The 23,519-nt window shown below is 45.2% G+C and overlaps 3 protein-coding genes and 1 non-coding gene across 6 annotated transcripts; 1 reads left to right on the plus strand and 3 right to left on the minus strand.

The window, feature by feature from the left end:
• Positions 1-76: 76 nt before the first annotated feature.
• Positions 77-7,028, minus strand: tubgcp2 (tubulin gamma complex component 2). Of its 3 annotated transcripts, none has more exons than XM_028968802.1 (18): positions 6,854-7,028; positions 6,365-6,523; positions 5,953-6,081; positions 5,681-5,857; positions 5,400-5,559; positions 5,104-5,311; positions 4,695-4,894; positions 4,415-4,604; positions 3,976-4,121; positions 3,722-3,902; positions 3,470-3,650; positions 3,138-3,310; positions 2,923-3,051; positions 2,711-2,831; positions 1,259-1,402; positions 1,003-1,131; positions 693-856; positions 77-394 (listed from the first exon to the last, which is right to left on the minus strand). In XM_028968802.1, the coding sequence occupies exons 2-18, from the start codon at positions 6,512-6,514 to the stop codon at positions 319-321; spliced, it is 2,658 nt and encodes an 885-aa protein (XP_028824635.1). In that variant the 5' UTR covers positions 6,515-6,523; positions 6,854-7,028; the 3' UTR covers positions 77-318. The 3 variants fall into 3 exon arrangements, with proteins under 3 accessions (XP_028824635.1, XP_028824644.1, XP_028824626.1); XM_028968811.1 differs by having other exon boundaries at positions 6,365-6,581; positions 6,804-6,870; XM_028968793.1 differs by having other exon boundaries at positions 78-394; positions 6,804-6,878.
• Positions 7,029-10,834: 3,806 nt separating this feature from the next.
• Positions 10,835-12,494, minus strand: rbp4 (retinol binding protein 4, plasma). Its single transcript, XM_028967918.1, has 6 exons — positions 12,386-12,494; positions 12,173-12,293; positions 11,944-12,080; positions 11,740-11,846; positions 11,294-11,506; positions 10,835-11,202 (listed from the first exon to the last, which is right to left on the minus strand). The coding sequence occupies exons 2-6, from the start codon at positions 12,272-12,274 to the stop codon at positions 11,168-11,170; spliced, it is 594 nt and encodes a 197-aa protein (XP_028823751.1). The 5' UTR covers positions 12,275-12,293; positions 12,386-12,494; the 3' UTR covers positions 10,835-11,167.
• A 7,581-nt stretch (positions 12,495-20,075) lies between these two features.
• On the minus strand, positions 20,076-20,147 carry trnaa-cgc (transfer RNA alanine (anticodon CGC)). The gene has a single exon. It is a non-coding gene; the product is annotated as a tRNA-Ala (tRNA).
• Positions 20,148-21,774: 1,627 nt separating this feature from the next.
• Positions 21,775-23,519, plus strand: LOC114784624 (gastrin/cholecystokinin type B receptor). Its single transcript, XM_028970143.1, has one exon. It carries the CDS (start codon positions 21,801-21,803, stop codon positions 23,013-23,015), a length of 1,215 nt encoding a protein of 404 aa, XP_028825976.1. The 5' UTR covers positions 21,775-21,800; the 3' UTR covers positions 23,016-23,519.

The raw sequence follows: 23,519 nt of genomic DNA on the forward strand, positions 1-23,519 counted from the left end.
GCCGCCCGGGGGGTACGGACACTTCCGCTGGACAAACGAAGCCTTTTACAGTGTTGGATATTTTTTATTTGTTATCAGGCTGAATAGGTTCTCAGTCAGTTTTTTTTTTTCTGAAGACGTCTTAAATAAGTGCTTATTTAAAAAAAACAACAACACAAAAATGTACATAAGAATACCACTGCTGCTCAGTCAATATTCAGTGGAAAGACCTGTCCCGCATGTCACATGGTGTTTTTTTTTTTTATTAAGGTCACGAGAACTGCACGACACACAGATTAGACCCCTTTTATCAGTTGGTCAGGAGGTATGAATGGTCCACTACGCCGCAGCTTTCTGGCTCCGCTCCACGGCCATCCTTTCCAGGCGTTCCGTGTAAAATCCGTTGAAGTCCAACCTGTAGAAATGTATTATAGAATTATAATTAGCACAAAATATACAAAATCATACACATTATTGTAGGAAAACTTTTTGTGGTTTCAGTTGTCAATTTGTTGTCTTACTTTTTACAGGCACTCGCTAGTTGGAGTGGGGGTGCAAAAAAATTGTGTAAGGCGCGATGCATGTCATTTTCATGGAAAGGATATTGGTCACATTATTTATCTTGTATTTAAGTTTGTAAGAATTATGATGTGTAAAAATAATTCCAGGGCATTCCTTAATTGGGCATTTCACACCAGGGTGGGCCGACCAACCTGTAGATGATGTTGATCATGCTGTGCTCGCAGTCATTAGTGCTGTAGATGCTAAGCTTGTCCAGCAGGTCCAGTAGCAAGGTGCTAAAATTGCTGTCGAACTTGCTAATGGTGGCTTCAAAGCCAGAATCTGTCTGCAACGCGTCGACATGCTCGGCCAAAAACTGGGAAAATAAGCAAATGATGCCATGTTCAGTACCTGCAAATTTTGTGCTAAATCAATGCATGTTTAACGGCAGGCAGTAAAGAACAATAAAATAATACGCTTCATGCATTTAAGATGGAGACGTAATAGTGACAGCTGTGGGACCTTGGATGTCAGCTTCTTCTTCTCTGCTTCTTCTGTCCGCTCCATACGAGTGGGTGGGCCGTCCATGGTCCCGTGCTCCAGAGTCAGGCGGTTCATCTCGTCATCCATCCTCAGGCTGAGGCTAAACCTCTGACAAAGCACACCGTATATATAAAATGAAAAAAAGCATCACTTGCGGTACACTGGCAGCCACAGTTCCCCGCGCAGTAACCAAAAAAAACAAAACAAAAGAAAAATCCAGGGCATGTGTGCAAACCTGCATGCAGTTGCTGAACATGACGCACACAGACATCAGCTTGGAGAAGATCCTCAGCAACTCTGGGTTGGTCAGCATGCAGTCTTTCAGGCAGTTGTCCAAGAAGCTTGTGTGATGGCACAGGACGTCGTCAATGTTAGAGGCCTGCACAGAGGGGGGGGTGTGTATATATATATATATATATATACACACACACACACACACACACACACACACACACACACACACACACACACACACACACACACACACACACACACACACTTACATAACATAATCAAAGAAGAAAATAACTAACATCCCATCAATAGACAAAAAGATATATACACTCACCGGCCACTTTATAAGGCACACCTTGCTAGTACCAGGTTGGACCCCCTTTTGCCTTCAGACCTGCCTGAGATATTGGTCCATAATGACATGATCGCATCACGCAGTTGCTGCAGATGTCACCTGCACATCCATTATGCAAATCTCCCGTTCCACCACATCCCAAAGGTGCTCCATTGGATTGAGATCTGGTGACTGTGGTGTCCATATGAGTACAGTGAACTCATTGTCATGTTCAAGAAACCAGTCTGAGATGATTAGAGCTTTATGACATGTGCATTATCCTGCTGGAAGTAGCAATCAGAAGATGGGTGCACTGTGGTCATAAAGCGATGGACATGGTCAGCAGCAATACTCAGGTAGACTGTGGCATTGATCAATTAGTACTAAAAGGCCCAAAGTGTGCCAAGAAAATGTCCCCCACACCATTACACACCCACCACCAGCCTGAACGGTTGATGCAAGGCAGGATGGATCCATGCTTTCATGTTGTTGGCGCCAAATTCTGACTCTACCATCCGAACGTTGCAGCAGAAATCGAGACTCATCAGAGCAGGAAACATTTTTCCAGTGTTCTATTTTTCGGTGAGCCTGTGCGAATTGTAACCTCAGTTTCCTGTTCTTAGCTGACAGGGGTGGCACCCGGTGTGGTCTTCTGCTGCTGTAGCCCATCTGCCTCAAGGTTTGACGTGTTGTGCGTTCAGAGACGCTCTTCTGCATGCCTTGGTTGTAACGGGTGGTTATTTGAGTTACTGTTGCCTTCGTATCAGCTCGACGGCCACAGAACTGCCGCTCACCGGATGTTTTCCCTTTTTCTGACCATTCTCTGTAAACCCCAGAGCTGGTTGTGCATGACAATCCCAGAAGATGAGCAGTTTAGGAAATACTCAGACCAGCCATGCCACGTTCAAAATCACATAAATCACCTTTCTTCCCCGTTCTGAAGCTCGGTTTGAACTGCAGTTTGTCTTGACCATGTCAACATGCCTAAATGCATTGAGTTGCCACCATGTGATTAGCTGATCAGTAATTTGCGTCATCGAGCAGTTGGACAGGTGTGCCTAACAAAGTGGCCGCTAATCTCTCTGTAACCTCAGGTAACCCTGCACCCGACATACTCACGGATTTCAGATTTTTCTCCATGACGTGCCATGTTGGCTCCATGACCTCAAACATCATGTAGTACTCGATGTTCTGCACAAAGTTCAGCATGCGCTGCCTTAGGGCGAACGCTGCAGCAAACCTTCAGAGACAAAACGCGCCGCAACAGACAATAAATGGTTATTGAGGGGGGGGGGGAATAAATAAATCAATGAAATTGATTAAAAGCTCACCACTTTGCAGAGTGCAGGGAATACTGCTTGGCCAACTTGTTGCTTATCCAAACATTGCAGAGCAGCCGTTCCACGTGCTTGCAGTAAAACATGTGCCGAAACAGCATCTGGTACCTGGTTAGTGCTTTCCTAAAAAAAAAAAAAAAAAAAACCCCACAAGAAGATTAATTCCCCACAAAGGCAAGTCATCCCGTCTAACCTGCACGGCTCCGTACCGGTTGATGATGAGTGACAGCGGCCACTTGACAATGTAGTCGAAGGAGAAGGCCTCCAGTCCACTCAGCGCGAGCTCGGTGGCTTCGGCGTTGATGATCGCCTTCTCCTGCTTCGTCTCGATGGCCAGAACCCGCAGCAGCTGGGTGATGACATCGTGCTGCATCAAATCGATCTACAGGAAACATTCGCAATTATCTGCCGTTCATACATTCATAACACGTCATGTGTATCTTGTACAAAAAAAAATTGATAATTGATAATGCTGATTATTTACGGAAGTTACAGAGTTTAACCAGTAGATGGTGGCGTTACGCAGGCCAACATCTTTCACCTTTAAATCATCCTTAAACGGGTCTGTGTTGGCAGTGCTCATTCTCAGGGCCAGCTCCAACAAGGCCTCCAGGCGCGGGGGAATGATGTCGTCCACCGGCTTCTTCAGCTCCTCCTCAGTCAGGTCCATGAAGTGAACAAAGAAGTCCCCTTTGTCCATCAGGAAGTAATGTTTTATTGACCTGCCAAAACAGATGCGCGGCATAAATATGGGGAGTTTGACGAGACGTTCACCTCAGGCGTGATCGTTCACCTCAGACGTGACACCAGCTCTTTCTCCTCCATGAGGAAGTCAAGGAGGACCTTGCTGGCATAGTTGTAGGCCTTCTCAATCTGCTCCACATAAGCCCTCTCCTTCAGGGTGTACAGAACTTCTTTGGCGTCCGGGCACGTCACGTCACGGCCGCACTCTCGCACAACGTTTAGATATTTCCCTGCGGACGTGGGACAACGTTAAGCAGCTGACCTGCCGGTCTCCAGGCCATCGGATAAATGGCGTCAGCCCACCTGTGCTCAATATTTTGTCCGCCATCTTCTGGAGGAACGACGGGATGCGGAGCTGCACTATGGTGTAGCGCTGGTCCCAGTATTTGTCGTTGTAGTCCTCCTGGATCTTCTCCTTCTGCAGCTCATGTTCCTCGACCATAAACTCGCTTCACAAATCCAAAACAAGGCAACATGATTAAGCTAGTTTTGCACATTAAGTTCCCTCTCTTTCATACAGTAATTATCCGCTCATTCTTTCACTTTGCAAATGCACAGTCGCATCTGCACGCACACAACTTTTTAATTGATTTATATTAAACAGTTTCTTAACCTAACAAAGAAATTATTTCATTGCACAGAGAAATGAAATTTCTTCTGTACACACGTCAATAAATGCTTTGAATCCTTGAATCTAGTGTGTGACCCGTGTGTGTGTGTGTGTGGTAGTTGTGTAGCATACCTGTAAGGGTCTTTGATAATCCCCCTGTAGATCCACTTCTCCAGGATCTCAAAATAAGGGACGCTGGCTGCTTTGGTGAGATACAGGCAAAGCTCTTGGGCCTGGCTGTCTCCCGTGTAGTTAAAGGTCCGATCGTGGAGGAGACTTAGCGTCGAGCCACCCATGCAGTCTCCCTTGTCAACAGACGTGGCTACAGAGGACAAAAACACGTCCCTTCGTTAAAACAGAGCATGGGTCGATCTAGGAACCCACGATGGGGGCTGAGGAACGCAGACAGTACCGATAGACGCCAGGATCTCCATGGTGCGCATGGTCGGCTGGATGTAGAACCACAGCTTCTGCAGGGTGAGCAGCCCCTGTCTGTGGAGGTGCTCCAGCTGGGTGACCAGGATGAGGTACTCCTTCATCAGAGTCCTCATGGCAGCTGTTAGGGCGTGGTTCACCTGTCCGTACTCGAACGAGGACTTTTCTTCAGTAAAGCTGATGGAGGCATGTTTGAATTATTACTATTATTAACTGTAAAAGCAAATAAATAGCAGATTTCATGGATTTATTAAGTATTGGATACACTGCAGTATTTTTTTTACTTTCTACTTACAAAGAATTGAGAGTTTTTCCTGTTCCGAATTATCTCTGCGATTTTAAGATTTGAGGGAAAAATCTTCAGGAGCCCCGCCAGCCTTACTTACCGTGCAATGGTGGAGTAGCAGGACGCAACCGGCAGTATCCTGTTGACCAGCTCTTTGATGGACATGTCCAGAGAGGAGTCGACGACAAAAGAGCGACTCTGCCTGCCGAGCACAGGCTGCGCAGCGATGTCTCTTCCGTCAACGCCGATCAGCACAAACAGCAGGTCCTCCACCAACGCTTGTTCTTGTGCTGCCAGCGGCATTGTACCTAACCCAGACAAGCAAATATTATAAACAAATAAACAAACAAACGCTTCACATGCCATAGTGTACATTTTACACTAGCAACAACTCACCAACGGGTACGGTCGGTTCCCCGACCGGAGCCGTTCCTGAGATGAAATCCCCGATGAGAGCCGGCCTTTCGTACACCCAGTTTGGAAACACGGGAATCGGCTGGGTGGGGTTCTTCTTGTTGTGTCTGTCCCTCAGCATCTTTCTGGTTACTTCGGCAGACTGCATCAATTCACAGAAAAAATTAATAAGCCAACAAAGCAAAGGTCTCACTTAAAAATATATAAAGAAAAAAAATGCACAAACAGACTCCTTCATTTCTTCTAGTATTTGTCAGTGGGACCTGTGGTACGTTGGAGCTGGCTGTGACGTTCCCCAGCTTCTTCCGTAGCTCCTCCAGTTCCTGCATGGACATTTTAGTGCTGGTTTGAGGGACGTTAAACGTTGTGGTGGTGCTTGTCGTTGCATTTGCAGGCATCTCTGTCCGCTCCTTGGCATTCTGCTGCAGGTACTGCAGGGTCTAGGAAACACAGAAAGAAATGATGCAATTACGTCATGAGTAGTAATTAAACAATCAAATTCATATATTACTTGCATAGGAAAACACTCCACTACCTCCTTATCTTCAGTGAGCTTTGACAGCAGGTAAACAAGCGGATCCAGGTTCCTCATGTTCTTCGACTTCAGCTCCTCATACTTCCTCAGAAAGTCTTCCGGGCTCTTGGAGTACTCGGCTATTTTCACCTGTGGGACAAGACCTCAGGGAAGTTAGCGGTGAGTTCTGTATTCGATAGACATTCATGGGTTTTTCCTCTCACTCATTAAACATGATCATTTACAGTAATATCGTGCCTTTCAGCTGGGGTCAACCTACATGTGTAAATCCACGTACTTCATGCACTTTCACACTTGGGAAAGTGGTAGATAATAGGGTTAGGGACAGGTTTAGGGTTTTTATTTTGAAACGTTGCATACAGTCAAAAGTTCAGCAAAAAGTTCTGCTCAAACGCAGTGCGCCACCGCGTACCTTGGCGCTGTGTGCAGACACCGTGGTGGTGACGTACGGGGTCCGGTTCTTCTGCAGCAGGTCGATGTAGACCTCGGCCCCGTCTCCACCGCGGACCTGCAGCAGGCTGAGGAGCTCGTTGACGTCGTGGTGTATCCTGAACTCGCTCATGTTCTCAGGCTGCGGGGGGGAAACGACGCCATTGACGAGCGCACAGATTCCACCCAGCTGTGGGTGTCTTGCAGTAACAACAGGACACGGAATATTTAAAACCTACATCGGGCATTAGAGATAATTGTCTCCGGCTAACTGTCTCTCTAAACAACATCTCAATTAGCATAGCTCGCTAAATTAGCTTGCTGTCGAATTCTGGCATGGACAATGAATGGCAAAACCAATAACATATAAAACACATCACTCTGCTACAGAACGATACATATTAATAATAAAAAAAACACACCAAAAAGGAACCGCTAGTCTCATTGGTGTTTGACCGGGCCGATTTCTTACCGCCAACTAGCGTGGTGTCGGCAACACAAACAGCACTGGGTCAGAAATCGAGGCGTCAAAACAAAGGCTGTTCTTTAAATCGCCAGCAAAAACAAGAGGAAATGGAGAGTTTTAACTAACACGTTTCAAGAAAACTTTAACACTGTTAGACAGGGTGTGACAATTTTGTGAAATTGCTTCAGATAAGTCAGACTAGAGCTTGTTGAAATCGACATGCTCTTATTTTGATATTGTTTTGAACTGCATGCAGCACATGATATGAATGACAGGAAGTACGCCGAGTTGTAGTTTTTTTTCTGTCACTAGACGGCGCCAAAGACTGAAAGCCTGTAGTACAAAAAATATTTTTTTAAATTCTATAACGATTTGTTTAAATATAACAGCCACTGCAATGGTTAAGCCCAATACAGACAAATTCTATTATTTTTCTGTTTATTAATTAACTATACAGGCATTAATTATGACATTGGAATGCCACAAAGAATGCAAGAAATTCTAAATCTTACCAAAAATGTAATATAATCTAAATAGTGTTCTATGAAAAATACATTTGCAACGAGAAATGAAATAGCTTCCTATCCACTGTAAAACTGTACATACCTGTGGCATGTAATGTGCATGTCAAGTAATGACTATATTGTTTTTGGTCTTTATTCTGTGATCTTGTATAAATAATCCTCCAATTTCCTTGACCCCTTTGTCTCACTTTAAATGTCTTTTCTCTAAAATTTTCTCTGCAGGAAAATAAAGAAATCAACATAAGAATAATAACATCACACCTTTCCAAATCTTTGACATTAACAGACCTTACGAAGGCACAGTAGGGGTAAGAAGAAGAAAGAAACATTCGATGCCAGCGCTGTTATGGCAATTGCCAATTAATATGTCATTTGGAACTAATCATTTGCTTTGAGTCCACAGGTGACAAATGAAAAGTGAGAGTTGTTTCTTCCCAGCCTTTGATGTTGTCAATAAGCCTGGCTGCTTCTGGTCTGATGCAGTGATTTTCTTGAGAGCTCTATTGTTTCACGGTGCTATGACAACCGACAAATGCTGGAAAGCCACTCGCTATAGAATACACATCTAGCTTTCATTTGAAGAAAATAAAAAGAAAACTCATTGCTGTGCAATTCCAGACCATTCCTGCTGGTCTGTTTGTCTATCTTACAAGATGTCTTTTGGTGTAAGTGAAATGTGAGAGGCTCTTCAGGGAATAGCTTATTATCTGCTGTCATTCTCAAGACCGTATTTAACTAACGCAAACATTTCTGAAAAGTAATCAAAGTCGTTATTAAAATTACTATTCGGAGAGGGGCTTAAATCAAAGATTTTGTCTACGTCTGGCAATGTAGTGGTTGCACATCCACCTATGAATCAAAAGGCCATACAGTCCCGGGTTCAAACCTCACTTACTACCATTGAGTCCGTGTGCAAGACACTTAACCCTGAGTGTCTCCAGGGGGACTGTCCCTGTAACTACTGATTGTAAGTCGCTCCTGATAAGGGTGCATATTATCATTATGAAGACGATCTCAGTGTACACACTCTGTCATGTGTGAGGTCAGCTGCTCCGGCGCCTTTTATCACGGCGACGAACCTTCAGCATTTCAGCCGGTGACGTGTGGTGTTTTTGTCTCATCCGTCATGTTCAAAGTAACAGTAATGAAGACACAAGACTATGACATAACATTTGATGTTATTTATGTGTGTGTGTGTGTGAGTGTGTGTGTGTATATACACACACACACACACACACACACAGTACAGGCCAAAGTTTGGGCACACGTTCTCATTTAATGGGTTTTCTTTATTGTCATGACCATTTACGTCGGTAGATTCTCACTGAAGGCATCAAAACTATGAATGAACACATGTGGAGTTATGTAATTGATACTTCATATAATATGATACTTATGGCACCATTCTTCACAGAACCATGTGTTTTAAACATTATTATTCTTGCCACATTTCACCATCTATGACCTTATACATCTGTTGCTGTCACATTTGCCATCCATTTGCATACAGGTCCTATACACAGGTCACAGTCCCTGTGTGCCAGAGTGGGAATATAACCCTTAATAAAACAAGCAGTTGTCTACAGAAACAGCGAATCATCTCCCTCGTAAACATGTCTTCCGATCAGTGAGGAGGACAACTTAGATGCTGATGAGGATTTGTTTTAAAAGGCTGTGAATTACGCAGGGCCGGCCCTAACAAATGTGGAGCCCCAGGGAAGATTCTAAGTGGCGCCCCTTGCATCGCAGTAAATTCCACTGCTGCTGTAGATATATACTCACTAGAAACTGAACAGCTTTGCATTAAACATTAAAGCTTGTTGACCATCCCACCAAGGAGCAAGTACAGGCTAATTAGATGGAGAAGTGCCATGGTGGCCTCATAGGGAAGTTACATACCATTATTATTATTAACACTACTCAATGCTTGTGTCAAAAGTCACAATGACTTTTGACATAGTGACCTGACAAAATGCTATAGAATACTTACATTCCTTCAACACAGTTAAGAATAAAGATTTTTTTGCACAAAAGTGTTTCATGTTCGTCATGTGTCGTTATGTTTCCTGATCGTGTTCACCCGTGTTTGATTGTATTAAGCTGCCCTGTTCGTGTCTTTTAGCTGTCGGGTCGTGGTTTGGTGATTATTTTTAAGGGGTCAGTAGGTCTATCAGTCAACACTGACTCCAGGCAAGGTATCATTGAGAGAAGGTATAGCACAGTAATCAAATACATCGATTTGTTTATTCAGCAGATGTAAGCTGGGGGAAGCGTTACGAGCTCTAACTGGATGATCTGACAAAGTTCAACAGAATAATAGTTTAAGGCTGGAAGGGTTTAGAAAAAAGATGGATTTGGAGAAAGATTTGGAGAATGATTTTGTTCTCTGGAAGTGTGAAAGTGCTTACACGCTGGTACAAATTCCTTAAATGTTCCCTGTACCAGCTGATTAGGTACTTCTGCGAACTAAAAGACAAGTTATCACCTGATCTTCTGAACCCCCTTCAGGCTCACATTCACTGCCTATACTCCCGATTCTTATGAAATTACCTGTTTTATTATCTGATTTACTGGGATCTCATTAAAGAAAGAGCTTGAGTTTCAGACGCTTCCTTATCACTAGATCGTCCCAGCAGCAAGCCATATCAGCTTCGTAAGAAACAATTGTGCATTTTTATCCAGCTCACGCATGGAAACAGGCATGAGCGCATATCCCACAATTTAAGATTCAACATTTCAGATGATGAACACACCAGCTCACTCATGGTCCTTTGTTAGCTCGAAGTAACTAGTGTGTCTTTCAAAATGACTCCTTTTCCAGTTTTCTGTTTGGCGCTCGATTGACATTTTAACAGCAGCCCCGTAAGTTACAGCCACAGACCGTTTCCACCGGCCGTGTTTTGAATCTCCGGTCGGTGCTGAACACATTTTCCCCTCCATCTGCGTCATGCAAGGGGCCTGGAGAAGATCCAGCAGCGGCTTGTTTATGACCAGCGGTGTGAGGCCAACGTTCCAAGCATGCTGGAGTTGGAGAGGTGAACGAACCCGGGGCGTCCAACAGCAACAAGGCGAAGAGAGAACGCTTCACGCATAAAACGTCATTTTTACCCTTTCATAAATGTCAGAAATGATGCATTTTGGGTATTTTTCCTCCTTCTGTAAGTAAAAACAGAAAAGCTATAGAAATCTTCAAAATGTAGATGTTTTCATCCCTTCAGATCACTTTGGATCAAGTTGGCAAAAACACACGTTGCTCCTCACAGGGAAATAAATATGGCCGTGCTCAGAAATGTATGGATTTGTGTGGAGATACCTTCCCGCCTCTTCTCAGGAACAGAATCTTTAAATTAACACTCGTAACACCCAAATTGCACTCGTATTTCATCATCTCATCCATACCTCATCACCCATACCTCACAATTTTGCTCTTTCACGGAAAAAAAAAGGCAGAACGTTCAGAACGTTCACATATTTAAAGATTTTTAATGAACTTTGGGACAGTAAACCACATGACGGAACACGTGATGGTTCGCGTTGGCAGGTCGCCGGTGCCACCGCGAGTGACGGTTGCGGCGATTGCGTTACAGTGCCCCTGTTCAGCGTGTTCTGAGGAAAGATGCTGAGTAAACACGGGAGCTGAGGCCTGATTAAGGGTGAGGCCGGTCAATGTCTGTCCATGTGGAGGTTCAGTCGGTCCAGTCGCGCTGAACGCCGGCGTGCAGTTTAATGCATGGCGGTGAGGGGAGGGGGGGTGGACAGGAGAGGAGAGAGTCGACACGCCTGGGCGCTGCTTCCGCTACTTCTGGCTCTCGGTACTTGTCTGGCAGAAATCTGCGAAAAGAAGCCGAACGGAGACGTTTAGTAAGGACGTTGCTTTGCTTGGCTGTTTCGTGAATGGAGCGGTGAGGGTGCGAACGCTCACTGTTGTGCGTAACGCGTCTGTATTTGCCCAGGAAGCAGAGCTCCCGCTTCTTCTGCGTGACGATCTGCTGGTCCTCGGCCCTCAGGCCTTCGGGGTGGCGGGAGAACACGAAGGAGTAGCCGTCCAGGCAGGTTCCGTCGGTGTCCATCTGTCGGCAGGAGTAGTGGATGGCGTAGTTCTTGTAGTCGGTGTGAACGACCCAGTGGTCGTCATCTGTATGGGGGTGACAACAGGGCCGGAGTTCACGTTACTTTCACACGAACCTATGCACATTTCACATGGTAGTAGCCTAGTGGGTAGCACACACGTCTATGAACCAGAAGTGTCCCTGAGCAAGACACTTAGGGACAGGGACAGGGACTGTCCCTGTAACAACTGATTGTAAGTCACTCTGGATAAGGGCGTCAATACCGTAAATGTAAATGTCACAAATGTAACATCCTTACATCCAGACTGCAGGTAGGAAGCCGCTCCCCAGTACTTCATCTTGAACTTGGCGGGGTCCACGGTGTCCTCGAAAGTGCCGAACATGTTAGCGCATATCTCCCAGTTGCTGAGGGCAACAAAGAAAGGAAATGGCAAGGTCGTCAAACACAGGACAACTCTGGCTTTTCGAATGTTCCCACCATGAGAACATGGGCAGCACTTACTTCAGGATGATGACTCGGCCCACGGCGGTAGCCGTCATCACACCGCTGTCGTCGACTTGGAAGTTGGCAATGATGTTGTCCAGCAGGAAAAGCCCGGATGGGTCTTTTTTGGCCACTGCATACCATGTGCCTGTGTACTGCAAACCCAAACCAACTCAGTTAAAAAATAACGACACAATTGTCCCATCATTTTGATGCACAAATGTTTATATTGTAAAAAGCGACTTACCCTGGTCTTGTCGAAGTTCTGCATCACCTGAATATTCTCAACCTGGCAGTCTTGTGCCCAGCTTACAGCCAGGACACAAAGGGTCACCAATATTCTAAACATCGTTTCCCCACTCCTGTACCTGAAAAAGTTATGTTCAGATTAGCAGCGTCACCCTGTGAGAAGCACGAACATGAAGAACCGTTCTTTCCCCTCTTTTGGTGCAGAATGTACCTTCAAGACAGTCGGGGAAGAAGACTGGCGCTGCAGCGTGGCCCCTTTCACCCAAAAACTTGGGCTTTTATAGGATCCAGCCACGGCCGGGGTTTCGCAAGCGCAGATCACTTGGGTAAACATTTTACGTAACTCGGTTTGGGGTGGGGGGTTCATGCGCTCCAAGCTGTTTGGGTAAAATTGCGGTGGGGTGGGGGCTGAACAGAAAGGGAGGCGCATTCTGCCTCAACCTTTGGGACTATGAAAGAACTTTTGCTCCAGAGCCTTAAAACATCTGGAACACCCATTGGCTTACATAAAGTCACTATATTTAAAGGCCATTGCGCATAATTAAATAACTGGATATTTCTTTAAACTGTCTATAGAATGCAAAACTCCTGCATTATGTAAAGCAATGTATTTTGAACAATCAGTCATGCAACATATATTTATTTGCTCCTTTTAAAAGCACATCTGGAATAGATTTGCAACTTATGTAACCCACTTTTTCTGAACGTATGCTTGCAGATTGCATGACTTGAGAAGAAGTAGTCATGAAATAACTCATGACTGCTATTTGACCTACAGAAGATGCATCAACATGTCACTGACTTTCTTTTAGTTTTTTTTTTAGTTAAATTGTGCCAGATTCTGCAAAGTTCGTGGAACAAACCAGACACAGTTTGGGGAAAATCGTCCGTAGTTCTTTTCTAAGTTGAACGTCGCTAGGTTCAGTTAATTATCTCAAATCAAAAGTTCATTCTGACATTGACAACGAAGCAGCCAGGGGTAAAAAGTGTCACAATGTGAAACTGAGGTCAGTTTAACCTTATTGGGGGTGACGGTGCCGCATAGTCTACAACATGGATATTGGATTTTTTTCGGTGAGAAGGGGATGGGGTGTTTGAAATAGGTGCCATAGGCCAATGTGTGGGGGTAATATTAGAAGTATTAATTAAAACTATGCTTTCAAGCTGCTGACCTTTTTTATTTTCGTTTGAATTGAACAGAAATAAGTGTTGCAGGAGCATTTCATAACAGCACAATAGCATCATGTAATGTTAGAGACGTTCCATATGGAGGTTACACAACCCGTTAAGCACTATTTCATTTGTTTTATCACCGGCAAGGGAAATAAGTGTGATGTTGTTCCTGAGTCCAAGTTTGACGACTGGGGGTCCAACCGAAGGCCAAAAAAGTTCATGTGTCATAAATGTTAATTTTTTTCAAACAAAACTGTGTTATGTGGACACTTTGCAGATTCCAGATGTGGATGCCACACTGTAAATACAAAACAAATAAAATTATGCTGTAGCCTATGTACAAAACCCAGGGCAAACTGACACCATTAATTGAATTCTCTTTTGTTAAAATGAAACAATCCTTCAGTTTGACTTTTCGCTTCACAGACATTAACAGCAGATGTTTAAATACGCACCTCGCAAATTCAACTGGCTGATTAGTCAGTGCTATTAAAGTTTTCTGCCCAAAGCACATTCTCAATCTTTGTAATGTGCCACTATTTACCAGGAAAAATCTACAGTGCATGTGGAAGTCACTACGCTCTGAAAAAAAGGGTGGTCGTGGCCTAGTGGCTTAGACCCTCGCCTATGAACCAGACGGCCACAGTCACAGGTTCAAACCCCACGTACTACCATTGTCTCCAGGGGACTGTCCCTGTCACTACTGATTGTAAGTCGCTCTGGAGAAGGGCTGATTAAATGCTATAAATGTAAAAGAAATTAATTATGCACCTGACCGGACTGCATTTTTGCAGCATAACTAGCATTTATTTGAACCATTTTATTTTTAACATGGGCTCATCGGTGGATGTATGATAAAGAGCACAGCAGATTTTGGGGGCGGGGCTGACCTACATCACACCTGCAAAACGGGCTACAGCATGTACAGATTGCTTCCATGTTGAAAACAAAAACTTCTAGCCCAGTTTTTCTGTGTGCATATTGGTCACCTGACCACAGATAACAAGGGAGAACTAAAGAGGACTGGGGGGGATTTTTTTCTGGATCAAACAACCCGTTTTCTGAAACACGTGGCATATAGGGCCAAATTCTAAGCCTTGAGGTGCATTTCACAATATTTTTGTCCACATTACCTCTTGGGAGCAATGTTAAAACAAGTCTGTAGGAATGTTCCGTGGAGAAGCACGTGCCATTTGACAATGATGAAAGTCAAAGCCTGTGGAAGCTTGCACTGTCAGGAGACTCTGGAATTTTTCAGGTTCTGTCAGGAGGTCGTGCCTGAAAAATGAACTACCATGCGCCAAACGGAGAGTTGATGTTGAGGGACAATGAAATGACTGAAACTGAATAGAAATTGCCCCTACAACGCGAACCGATGCAGGAAAAGTTACTTTATTTTCCACATGTACCAAGTTTCAAAGCACACCTAAACAAATAACACTGAATAAACACAGTTATGTGAAAGTGTGTGGAATGTCACTCTTTGACGTTTTCTGGTGTTTTCTCGTCAGAATTAGATGACCCCAGAGGCAAATGAGGATCCAGAACATGACCTTTGGTCTGATATGATTGCACCTCAACAAAAAAACCCTGTAATAATATTGCAGTTACGAAACACAACTGTGAGTGTGCAACCTTTTAAATACGAATTTCCACCAGATATAAAAATGACTGGCATCCTCATTTATTGCACCTGGTTGCAGGTGCAGAACAAAGACTCATGGGTTCCACTGGATTCATTTTATTTTGTTTAGCACGAGAGACAGTGGCGTCTCTGGTATTTGTATGTAGGCCTCGCATGTAGGTCTGGCATCAGGTCTTTAGAGTTCAGGTCAGCTGCCAGCTTCCCCAAGCATACGGCACTAATAGCCAAATCTGAAGGATAAATTCTCAAAGAATGACTTGCACAGCTGCACGGTTTAATTTTACTGCTATGGTACCTATTTATTTATTTATTTATTTATTTATCCATTTATTACTTCTGATTAGTTGATAATAAAGGCTATTCTTACAACAGCCAGAAAGCTATTAAGCCTAGTGTGTCATGACCCGGTCCGGAAGAGGCAACTCCGGGTCTGGGATTCAGAGCAGAGTTTCATGTTAGTCCTGTGTTATATTGTTACCTGATTGTTTTCACCTGAGTATGATTGTATGAAGCTGCCCTGCTCGTGTCTGTTCGGTGTCGGGTCGTTGTTAGTTGATGTCTCCTCTGTTTTGTTCACCACGTATTAAACCCCTGTTTCGTCACGCTGTGCATATGCGTCCTTCTTCCTCGCCATGTCAAACCAGTGTGAACCTGGCAGTTCATGTCCGGGCAGAATTTGGCTGGCCGGACTTCCTGAAGTAATTTCATTTCTACTCTTGACAAGATGCACCCTAAATCAAAAATCTCCCCCAGGAGGTTAATTATGAATTAATCGTTAAGCCACTGGGCCAGTTATCTTCTTATGATGTATATGTTATAGGGTCATTAGTGATAACAGAATAATGATACATATTAAGATGTAATCTGATCTGGTTGCCGTTGCTGAGAATGCTGTCGACATGGAGGTAAATTATATGGGCCAACATAAGAGGTCAGCTGGATGTGTTTAAGGTAAACGCAAACAGGACTAATCTCATGAGTCAATATGTAAAGTTCTCCACTGACATAATTCAGCCTAAACTTGTATTTTTGTTTGTATATCCTTGACCTTCATTCAGGAAAGATCAGTTCCAACTTGTCTTCAGAAATCCAAATACACAAATAAAGCCCAATTCATAAACTAAATTGTGGTTCATGGTAGAGAAAAACAAGACCTCTTCAAGATATTTCATTCCTATTCTTGAGAAGATGCACCCTAAATCAAACCTTTGATAATTTGAGATTTGATCATTTTGAATTATTTGTTAAGTCACTGGGACAATGCTGTATTTTAGCAGTATTTACTGTAGCAGCAGACAGTCATTGATAATATAAACTGATTTATGTCTGAATTTAGAATATTGATCAAGAAAAATATGCAGATAATTATGGTTTTTAACAATTCATCTGATTTTAACTATGTATCTCAGTCTGTTTCTCCAGATCACGAGACAGCTATCCAAATTAAGGTTTAAGTTTTGATTCTTTAAAGATATATATCTTTTTCAGTCAACACAACCCAGTTTAACTCAACCATGTATTACTGGACTTTAAGGTTCGAGTCCCAATCTGCCAACGTGCCACTGAGGTGCCACTAAGCAGAGCACTGTCCCCACACACTGCTCCCCGGGAGCCTGTCATGGCTGCCCACTGCTCACCAAAGGTGATGGTCCAATGCAGAGGACACATTTTATTGTGTCACCGTGTGCTGCGCTGCAGTGTTTCACAATGGCAATCACTTCACTTACAAGTTTCCGGAGGAGGACAAGGGGGTGCTATTTGTACTCAAAGGGAGATTCAGTTTCTGTTTATTACAAAATGTCTTAAATTGTCTGATGCTATGTTCTATAGTTCCTTCCACTAAATACAGGTTCAGTCCCCATGGAGCAGCACAACATGGGCCAATCAAATAATTTGTTATAATTATGTTTATAAAAAATAAATTGGTAAATAACAACGTGTTGTTACGCTTCATTAGAATTTAGTAAATTGATAACCCCAGTTTGACAAGCCCGTTTCTGTTGGATTTTGTAATTTCGTGCCTTTGTCGCCATCTGGTGGTCAACAATCACATCCCATAATTATCCACAATCTGACCAATGCCAAACATATTTTCTTGCTTTGATATTTGATATTTGATTACAAAGTCTTGTAGAGCAATATACTAGATTTACATGCAATTAGTATAATTAAATATAATGTATAGCATAATTAATTATAATCAAATAAATCAAACAATAAAGGAATACACTATGTACATTTTACCTTTGTAAACACATACAAGCCCTATTTGAAAATGTCATTTTCTCACAGTGCAGTTTTCACTAACAGGACGGTCTGTCGTTTTCACCCATGGGTGCTCCGCACTCAGAGCCGGTGTGGATTACTGTTTGAGGTCGTGTGTGGGATGAGATGCTCTCGTCTGCCTTTTGTTTTCATGGCCACGTTGACTCATTTATTCACATATCGCATCTTTTGTGTTACCTCAGCCGATAAACATCGCGTCCACAGCTTTCAAGTGGGATGCGCTGGTGCCATTTGTGAGTCACCCACCAACTTAAAAACACCACAGAGAAACTACTTTATTGTGAATGAAGTTCTCGTCTTCCAAGCCAAGCTGAATATTTACAGGAAAAAAAGGTCCCATATGGCTTTACGGTAGCTAAACTGAACTAAAGCCCAGAACAGATGGCCTTGCCCTTCAACAGTTGTATTTGCATAAAATCCTAATTGTTTCCATCGACAAGTAGCGGGTCACCGCTTGCGGTTAAAAGGTGTCGATTGCGTCAAAGCGGCAACAGGTTGGGGTTACGTGACGCCTGTCCCCCTGCTTCATTTCGCGTCCATAGAACAAGGGCATCATTCACGGTCCTAATCCGTTCCCTCTCACTGCTGAGAAGTGTCTTCTTCCTGTACGACGGATGAAATATGAATTGCTCTGCAGCGCCTGGGGCCCTGGGCTCAGCGTGAGTTACGACGCCGGCCTCATGAATTTTTAAAAGGAGTCACATCTTCGGTGGAAAGGGTCTGTCATTTTTAGCTCAGGTGGCCCTGGTGCACGTAATTTTTTTTTTTTGTGGCAATGTTAACAGCGGTGGGAGAGATGGAATGAGATCCCAGTTGCAAAAGCATGGCCTCCACTCAGCCAGTCACCGTCCTCTCCCTGCAGGGGAGGGAATAAGGTCCAGAATTACTGCTGGAGATAACCTGTCCGGAGACCAACCACGGTCCAATTCCCCTTAAACACATTTAGACGTTACTGTGAAACGAGTGTCCACCTTCAGTGTTATAAGGATATATTTATTTAGCTAATTATTTAGTCAGTAATTTGCATTTTTCTTCATCTTCAAATTGTGCAAACCCATATATCGCAAAATATGGTATGAACCTTCACTGGTCTCACGATTCAATTTGATTATCAGTGCCTGGACATCGATGCATCACGACGCAGCCCATAAACTTTCTACATGGTCACACGGTGCTTTCAAATTCAAGAGTTTGGGCCTCGTAAATCAGCGTGGACGGTTTGTCTAATTTCACTGCAGTGACAGTGTCACGACTACGGACTTACGGGGGAAGGAAGTGCAGAGGTCTGACATACTGGGAAGGGTTTTTATTATAACAAACAATAAACACAAAGAAAGAATGGCGCGGTGGCCAAAAACGGGAAATAAAGGGGAACAACACAAACAAACCCGCAGGCGTGTGGCGATTGCCAGAACTGAAATTACTAACACCTACACGGTTACAATGTCAAGTTCACGAAAATGCCAGAGACCTGGAAGGGGCGGAAACATCCGGCATTTAAGCGCTGTCAGGATTGGCCACCGGTGTTGAGCACAGCTGCAGTCAATCCTGACAGACAGAAGGTGAAGAATTGAATCAACATTATTATTATACTGTAATACAAATCAACAGTGAATAAGTACATTTCAGTTTTTCAGTGTTTTATCAACTCAGTCACAGCATAGGAATTAGACGTTTTCCTTTGAAAAAGGTTACAGGCAATCCCATTGAAAGAGAACAACACGAAGATTCCGTTCAAGGCCTCTGTTGTAAAGATTAAATTAAATAACATTTGTAATTTTTAACAATAGTTAACAATGTAACTTTAGACCTGATTTATAGAACAAGAATTTATTTTAGTGTTATTAATTCTGGTAAAAATTGGTAAACAGTTGCATGTCAAAACCTTTATTCAAATATAAGCAGTGAACAGCAATACTGAGTGTAAAAAAAACCACATAAAAAGCGACATCTTAGTTCAAAATAATTAAACTGAACATCCCATTTCACACTATTCAGGACTATTTCAACTGTGTACAGGTTGAGAACTGTACACGTGTGAGAACTGTCCACTGCATGGACGCTTTGATTTGCAACAATAATCAGAAAAATGGTTTGTGTTCAGTCCGCGCTCCCCTGACGCCACAAACGAGTGAAAAACGCCTGGTTCAGACGTCCGTGGCGTCAGGTGAGCGTGAACTGAACACAGATGGTTTTTCCGCTCGTTGGTGACGATCATTTTCCTCCATTCCTGCTTCGTGTAGGTCTTTCGAAGTGGCAGAAAGAAAACTCGCTCGCTTGGATTCTACTGGTCGCACGAAAAGACGTCAAAACTCGTGCAAAACTCCAACCCGGAGCGCCGCTGTACTCTGTAGATCAGACCGCCACAGTCACTACCGGCACTACTTCTTAAGAATTTTTATGCACTCAGTGAAATTTGTCCTCTGCATTTAACCCATCACCCTGAGTGAGCAGTGGGCAGCCATGACAGGTGCCCGGGAGCAGTGTGTGGGGACGGTGCTTTGTGGGGACGGTGGCACCTTGGTGGATCGGGATTCGAACCGGCAACCTTCTGATAAGGGTGGTAGTAGCCTAGTGGGTAACACACTCGCCTATGAACCAGAAGACCCGGGTTCGAATCCCACTTACTACCATTGTGTCCCTGAGCAAGACACTTAACCCTAAGTTGCTCCAGGGAGACTGTCCCTGTAACTGCTGATTGTAAGTCGCTCTGGATAAGGGCGTCTGATAAACGCTGTAAATGTAAATGTAAATAATTACGGGGGCGCTTCCTTAACCACTAGGCTACCACTCACCATGGAGATGCTAGGGATTGAACCCAGGACCTCATACATGCGAAGCATTAGCTCTACCACTGAGCTACATCCCCACATAGTATGATCGATTGTGTTCTGCATGGAAGACAAGGGTAATCCAAAATTCATAGTCGGGCGAAAAAGGTCAACGTGAGGCGATTGTCAGAAAGCATAAGGAACGCATTACAGTAAGTTGATGGCCACCAAGTATTTATAGAGGAGGTGAGTGGTTGCCCTCTGCTGGCAGGGAGGCGGACTGGGAACCGCGAAAGGCGGTTTTAATAAAGGAAACCGAACAGGTGGCAGCTGGGAGGGATTAGCAGCCATGGACGTGTGTGTGCTTTGCCGCACCTGGCTATGCCAAGACTACCCTGTTTCATTTCACTACTAGTTTCATTTTGGGGCGGTGGTGGCCTAGCAGGTAGGGAAGCGGTTCGAATCCCAGCCCGCCACTGAATGCCTGTCAAGGCTGCCCACTGCTCACCAAGGGTGATGGTTAAAAGCAGAGGACACATTTCGGTGTGTCACCATGTGCTGTGCTGCAGTGTTTCACAATGACAATCACTTCACTTTCACTGTACACAAAGAGATCTGATACATCTGCAATACAACTGCAATCCCTTACTTTTCCACAATTACTTGCATGAATAATGAGATATAATACTGTACGACCATCAATCACCATGAACAGGTATGACATGACACTGCTGAAAGGAAACACCACAGTCAAATTGCAATTTGTGTGGTTTTATGAACATTGCAAAGAAAAAATATACAATTCAGTGTATATTGGCTCGTGTATATCATCTCTTGAGGCGGTGTATTAAGGAGTCATGCCGGGGTTTCATTCACAGTAACAGTTTCAGGTTGCACCGTGCCCACGAAAACTGACCCAGAGTCAGCCTCGCACCGCAAAAGCACCAGCAGCATTTTGGGTCCAGCGGAGGTACTACTACTACTACTGCACCTCACAAATATTTAATAAGCTCCCTCGAGCGCGACAGAATGTTAATTGCCTAATTAAGAAAGGAGACTTCTGCTTCTCATGAAACTTTATCACTTTTGCACATAGCGAAGCAAGATGAACTCAGCTTAATCTGTTCACCTCTCAACATGAAGATTACGTTATTCTGTATAGCGAGGTGGAGTGCGACACTCTGGGAGAAAATAAATTTCAAATGAAATCTCACGGTCAGCCCTGGCTACGTAGGGATATGAATATATTCTTAGTCGTTTTAGCGGTATTTTGTTGCCAAAAAGGTGCGAATTTGGTGTTAATTTAAAAATAAATTGAAAAATTAGACATTAAAATGGACAAATTATGAAGCAAAGTTTTGATTGAGGTCTGTTTTTGGTATGTTTCAAAGTTCTCAGTGCTCTTCGATAATGTGTTTCTTTAAATGGTTATAAGCTGGGATTATGTAATAAATACATAATTGCATAACAGAAGAAGGTGTATCTGGTAAGAAGGTGTATGGCGTGGAGTGAGATATTATTGAGATCTCTCCCTTTGATCCGTGTCCATCAGCATCACCCACTCCACGCGGGGAGGAAGGAGGAAAAAGCACCACGTCCTCCCAAAGGTGCCGGATTCTCCCGAAGAGGCGGAGGGTGGCTCGTCGGCAGCGTCCGGAGACGCGCAACATGAGCAGGTGCCTCACGCATGTGGGGGGTTATTCCACAGCCCGGACCGGCACCGAATTGGTTTTTTAATTAACTTAACAATCATGAACATTTCCGAGATCTACTCCAAATTCGGACGGCTTTTTTCCAAGAACGCGTCGTTCTGGGGGCGCCTCGGCGACTCCAACGGGACCTTCCCGGGCGCGCTGGACCTCGGCGACCACCTCTTGTTCTCCGGACGCGAGCCGGGCACCATCGTGCTGGTGATCATGTACGTGGCGTCCTTCCTCGTCGGCCTGGCGGGGAACGTCGCGGCGCTGCTGGTCCTCGCCAGGAGGAGGAACCGCCTCGCCGGCGCCTCGGCCACCAGGAAACTCCTGGCCAACTTGGCCGTGTGCGACGTCATGGTGGTGTGCGTCTGCATGCCCGTCAACCTGGGCCACCAGGTCTACCGCGCCTGGGTGTTCGGCGACTTCCTGTGCCGCGCCGTGCCCTTCGTGCAGGCCGTGTCCGTGGCGGCCAGCGTGCTGAGCCTGGCCGCGATCAGCCTGAACCGGTACTACAGCGTGCACCGGCCGCTCCACGCCCGCGCCTTCCTCACCGGCCGCCGCGTGCTCGCCGCGGTGTGCGCCGTGTGGGCGGCGTCGTCCGCGCTGTGCGCGCCGCTGCCCTTCATGCACGAGACGCGCGCGCTGGCGCTGCCGGGGGGCGCGCGGCGCGTCACCGTGTGCGTGGAGAGCTGGCCGCGGGCGCGCCTGCGCCACGCGTACAGCGCGCTGCTCTTCTGCGCGCTCTACGGGCTCCCGGCGCTCTTCAACCTGGCCGTGTCGTCCCTGACCGCGTGGAAGCTGTGGGGGGCCGAGGACGAGCTCCACGAGCCGGACAGCGCCGTGACGCGCGCCGCGCCCCGGCTGCGGATGCGCAAGAAGATCGCCAAAATGGTGCTGGCCCTGGTCGTCCTCTTCACCGTGTCCTGGCTGCCCCTGTACGCCGTGGACATCTGGATCGACCTGAACATGCCCGGCGCGTCGGAGCACGACGCCGTGGGCCAGGCGGGGCACGAGTGGGTGCTGCAGGGCCGCCCCTTCGCCCAGTGGCTCGGCCTCACCAACTCGGCGCTCAACCCGCTGTGCTACTGCTTCGTGGGGAGCCTGCACCGCTCGGCCGGCCGCTTCCGGCGGAGCCGCCGCGGGACGGCGACGTCCGCGCTCAGCCTGCGGCGATCCTGCGACCGCAGGTCCGCCGAGTGGAAGCGCCACGCCGGCTTCGGCGACCGGAGCCTGTCCTCGGTCACCGTGTCCGAGACGGTCTTCGACTGAACGCCGGTGCGAGGGTTCTGACCCCAACTTTGTGACGTTTGGACATTTTGTGATAATTTGAAAGACCGGTTTCGTGCAGTGAATACAGTTCGTGTTATTTATAGTGAATGTTTTTTAAATTAAAATTCAGAATTTGTTTTTATCCAAAGCGACTTACTAGGAGAAGACACCGGCAATTCGGAAACCCATTCGGTTTCCATAGATTGTGAGTTACGGAACTAAGAGCCCCGATGAGGCCTAACTTGTCAAGAAGAAGAACATGCTCCGGAGTTGTTAAGTGTGTATGTGCTTGTTAGACTCTATTGAAAGGCTTTTTAAACAAGTGAGTTTTCAAATGTTTCTAAAAGGTGGCGGTAGTTACGCCAAGCCGAATGGAGCCGGGCAAGTCGTGCCACCAGCCAGGGACAACAAAGGAGAACAGAAGAAACATCTCCCAAACATGGCCATTAAATTCCTGATATTTTCATTGCATACCTAAATGAGATTCTAGTAATGAACGCGACA

Source organism: Denticeps clupeoides, chromosome 2 (assembly GCF_900700375.1).
Source record: "Denticeps clupeoides chromosome 2, fDenClu1.1, whole genome shotgun sequence".
NCBI lineage: Eukaryota > Metazoa > Chordata > Actinopteri > Clupeiformes > Denticipitidae > Denticeps > Denticeps clupeoides.

Bases quoted from the DNA above. Each gene is read 5' to 3' on its own strand.
- rbp4 (XM_028967918.1), bottom strand. From the start codon at position 12,274: ATGTTTAGAATATTGGTGACCCTTTGTGTCCTGGCTGTAAGCTGGGCA. The intron at 12,081-12,172 runs GTAAGTCGCTTT...TTGGGTTTGCAG, and splicing joins AGAACTTCGACAAGACCAGG to TACACAGGCACATGGTATGC. The intron at 11,203-11,293 runs GTGAGCGTTCGC...TTCTTTTCGCAG, and splicing joins CAGACGCGTTACGCACAACA to ATTTCTGCCAGACAAGTACC.
- LOC114784624 (XM_028970143.1), top strand. From the start codon at position 21,801: ATGAACATTTCCGAGATCTACTCCAAATTCGGACGGCTTTTTTCCAAG.
- tubgcp2 (XM_028968802.1), bottom strand. From the start codon at position 6,514: ATGAGCGAGTTCAGGATACACCACGACGTCAACGAGCTCCTCAGCCTG. The intron at 6,082-6,364 runs GTACGCGGTGGC...CTTGTCCCACAG, and splicing joins TGTCTGCACACAGCGCCAAG to GTGAAAATAGCCGAGTACTC. The intron at 3,651-3,721 runs GTGAACGATCAC...CTGTTTTGGCAG, and splicing joins GAGCTGGTGTCACGTCTGAG to GTCAATAAAACATTACTTCC.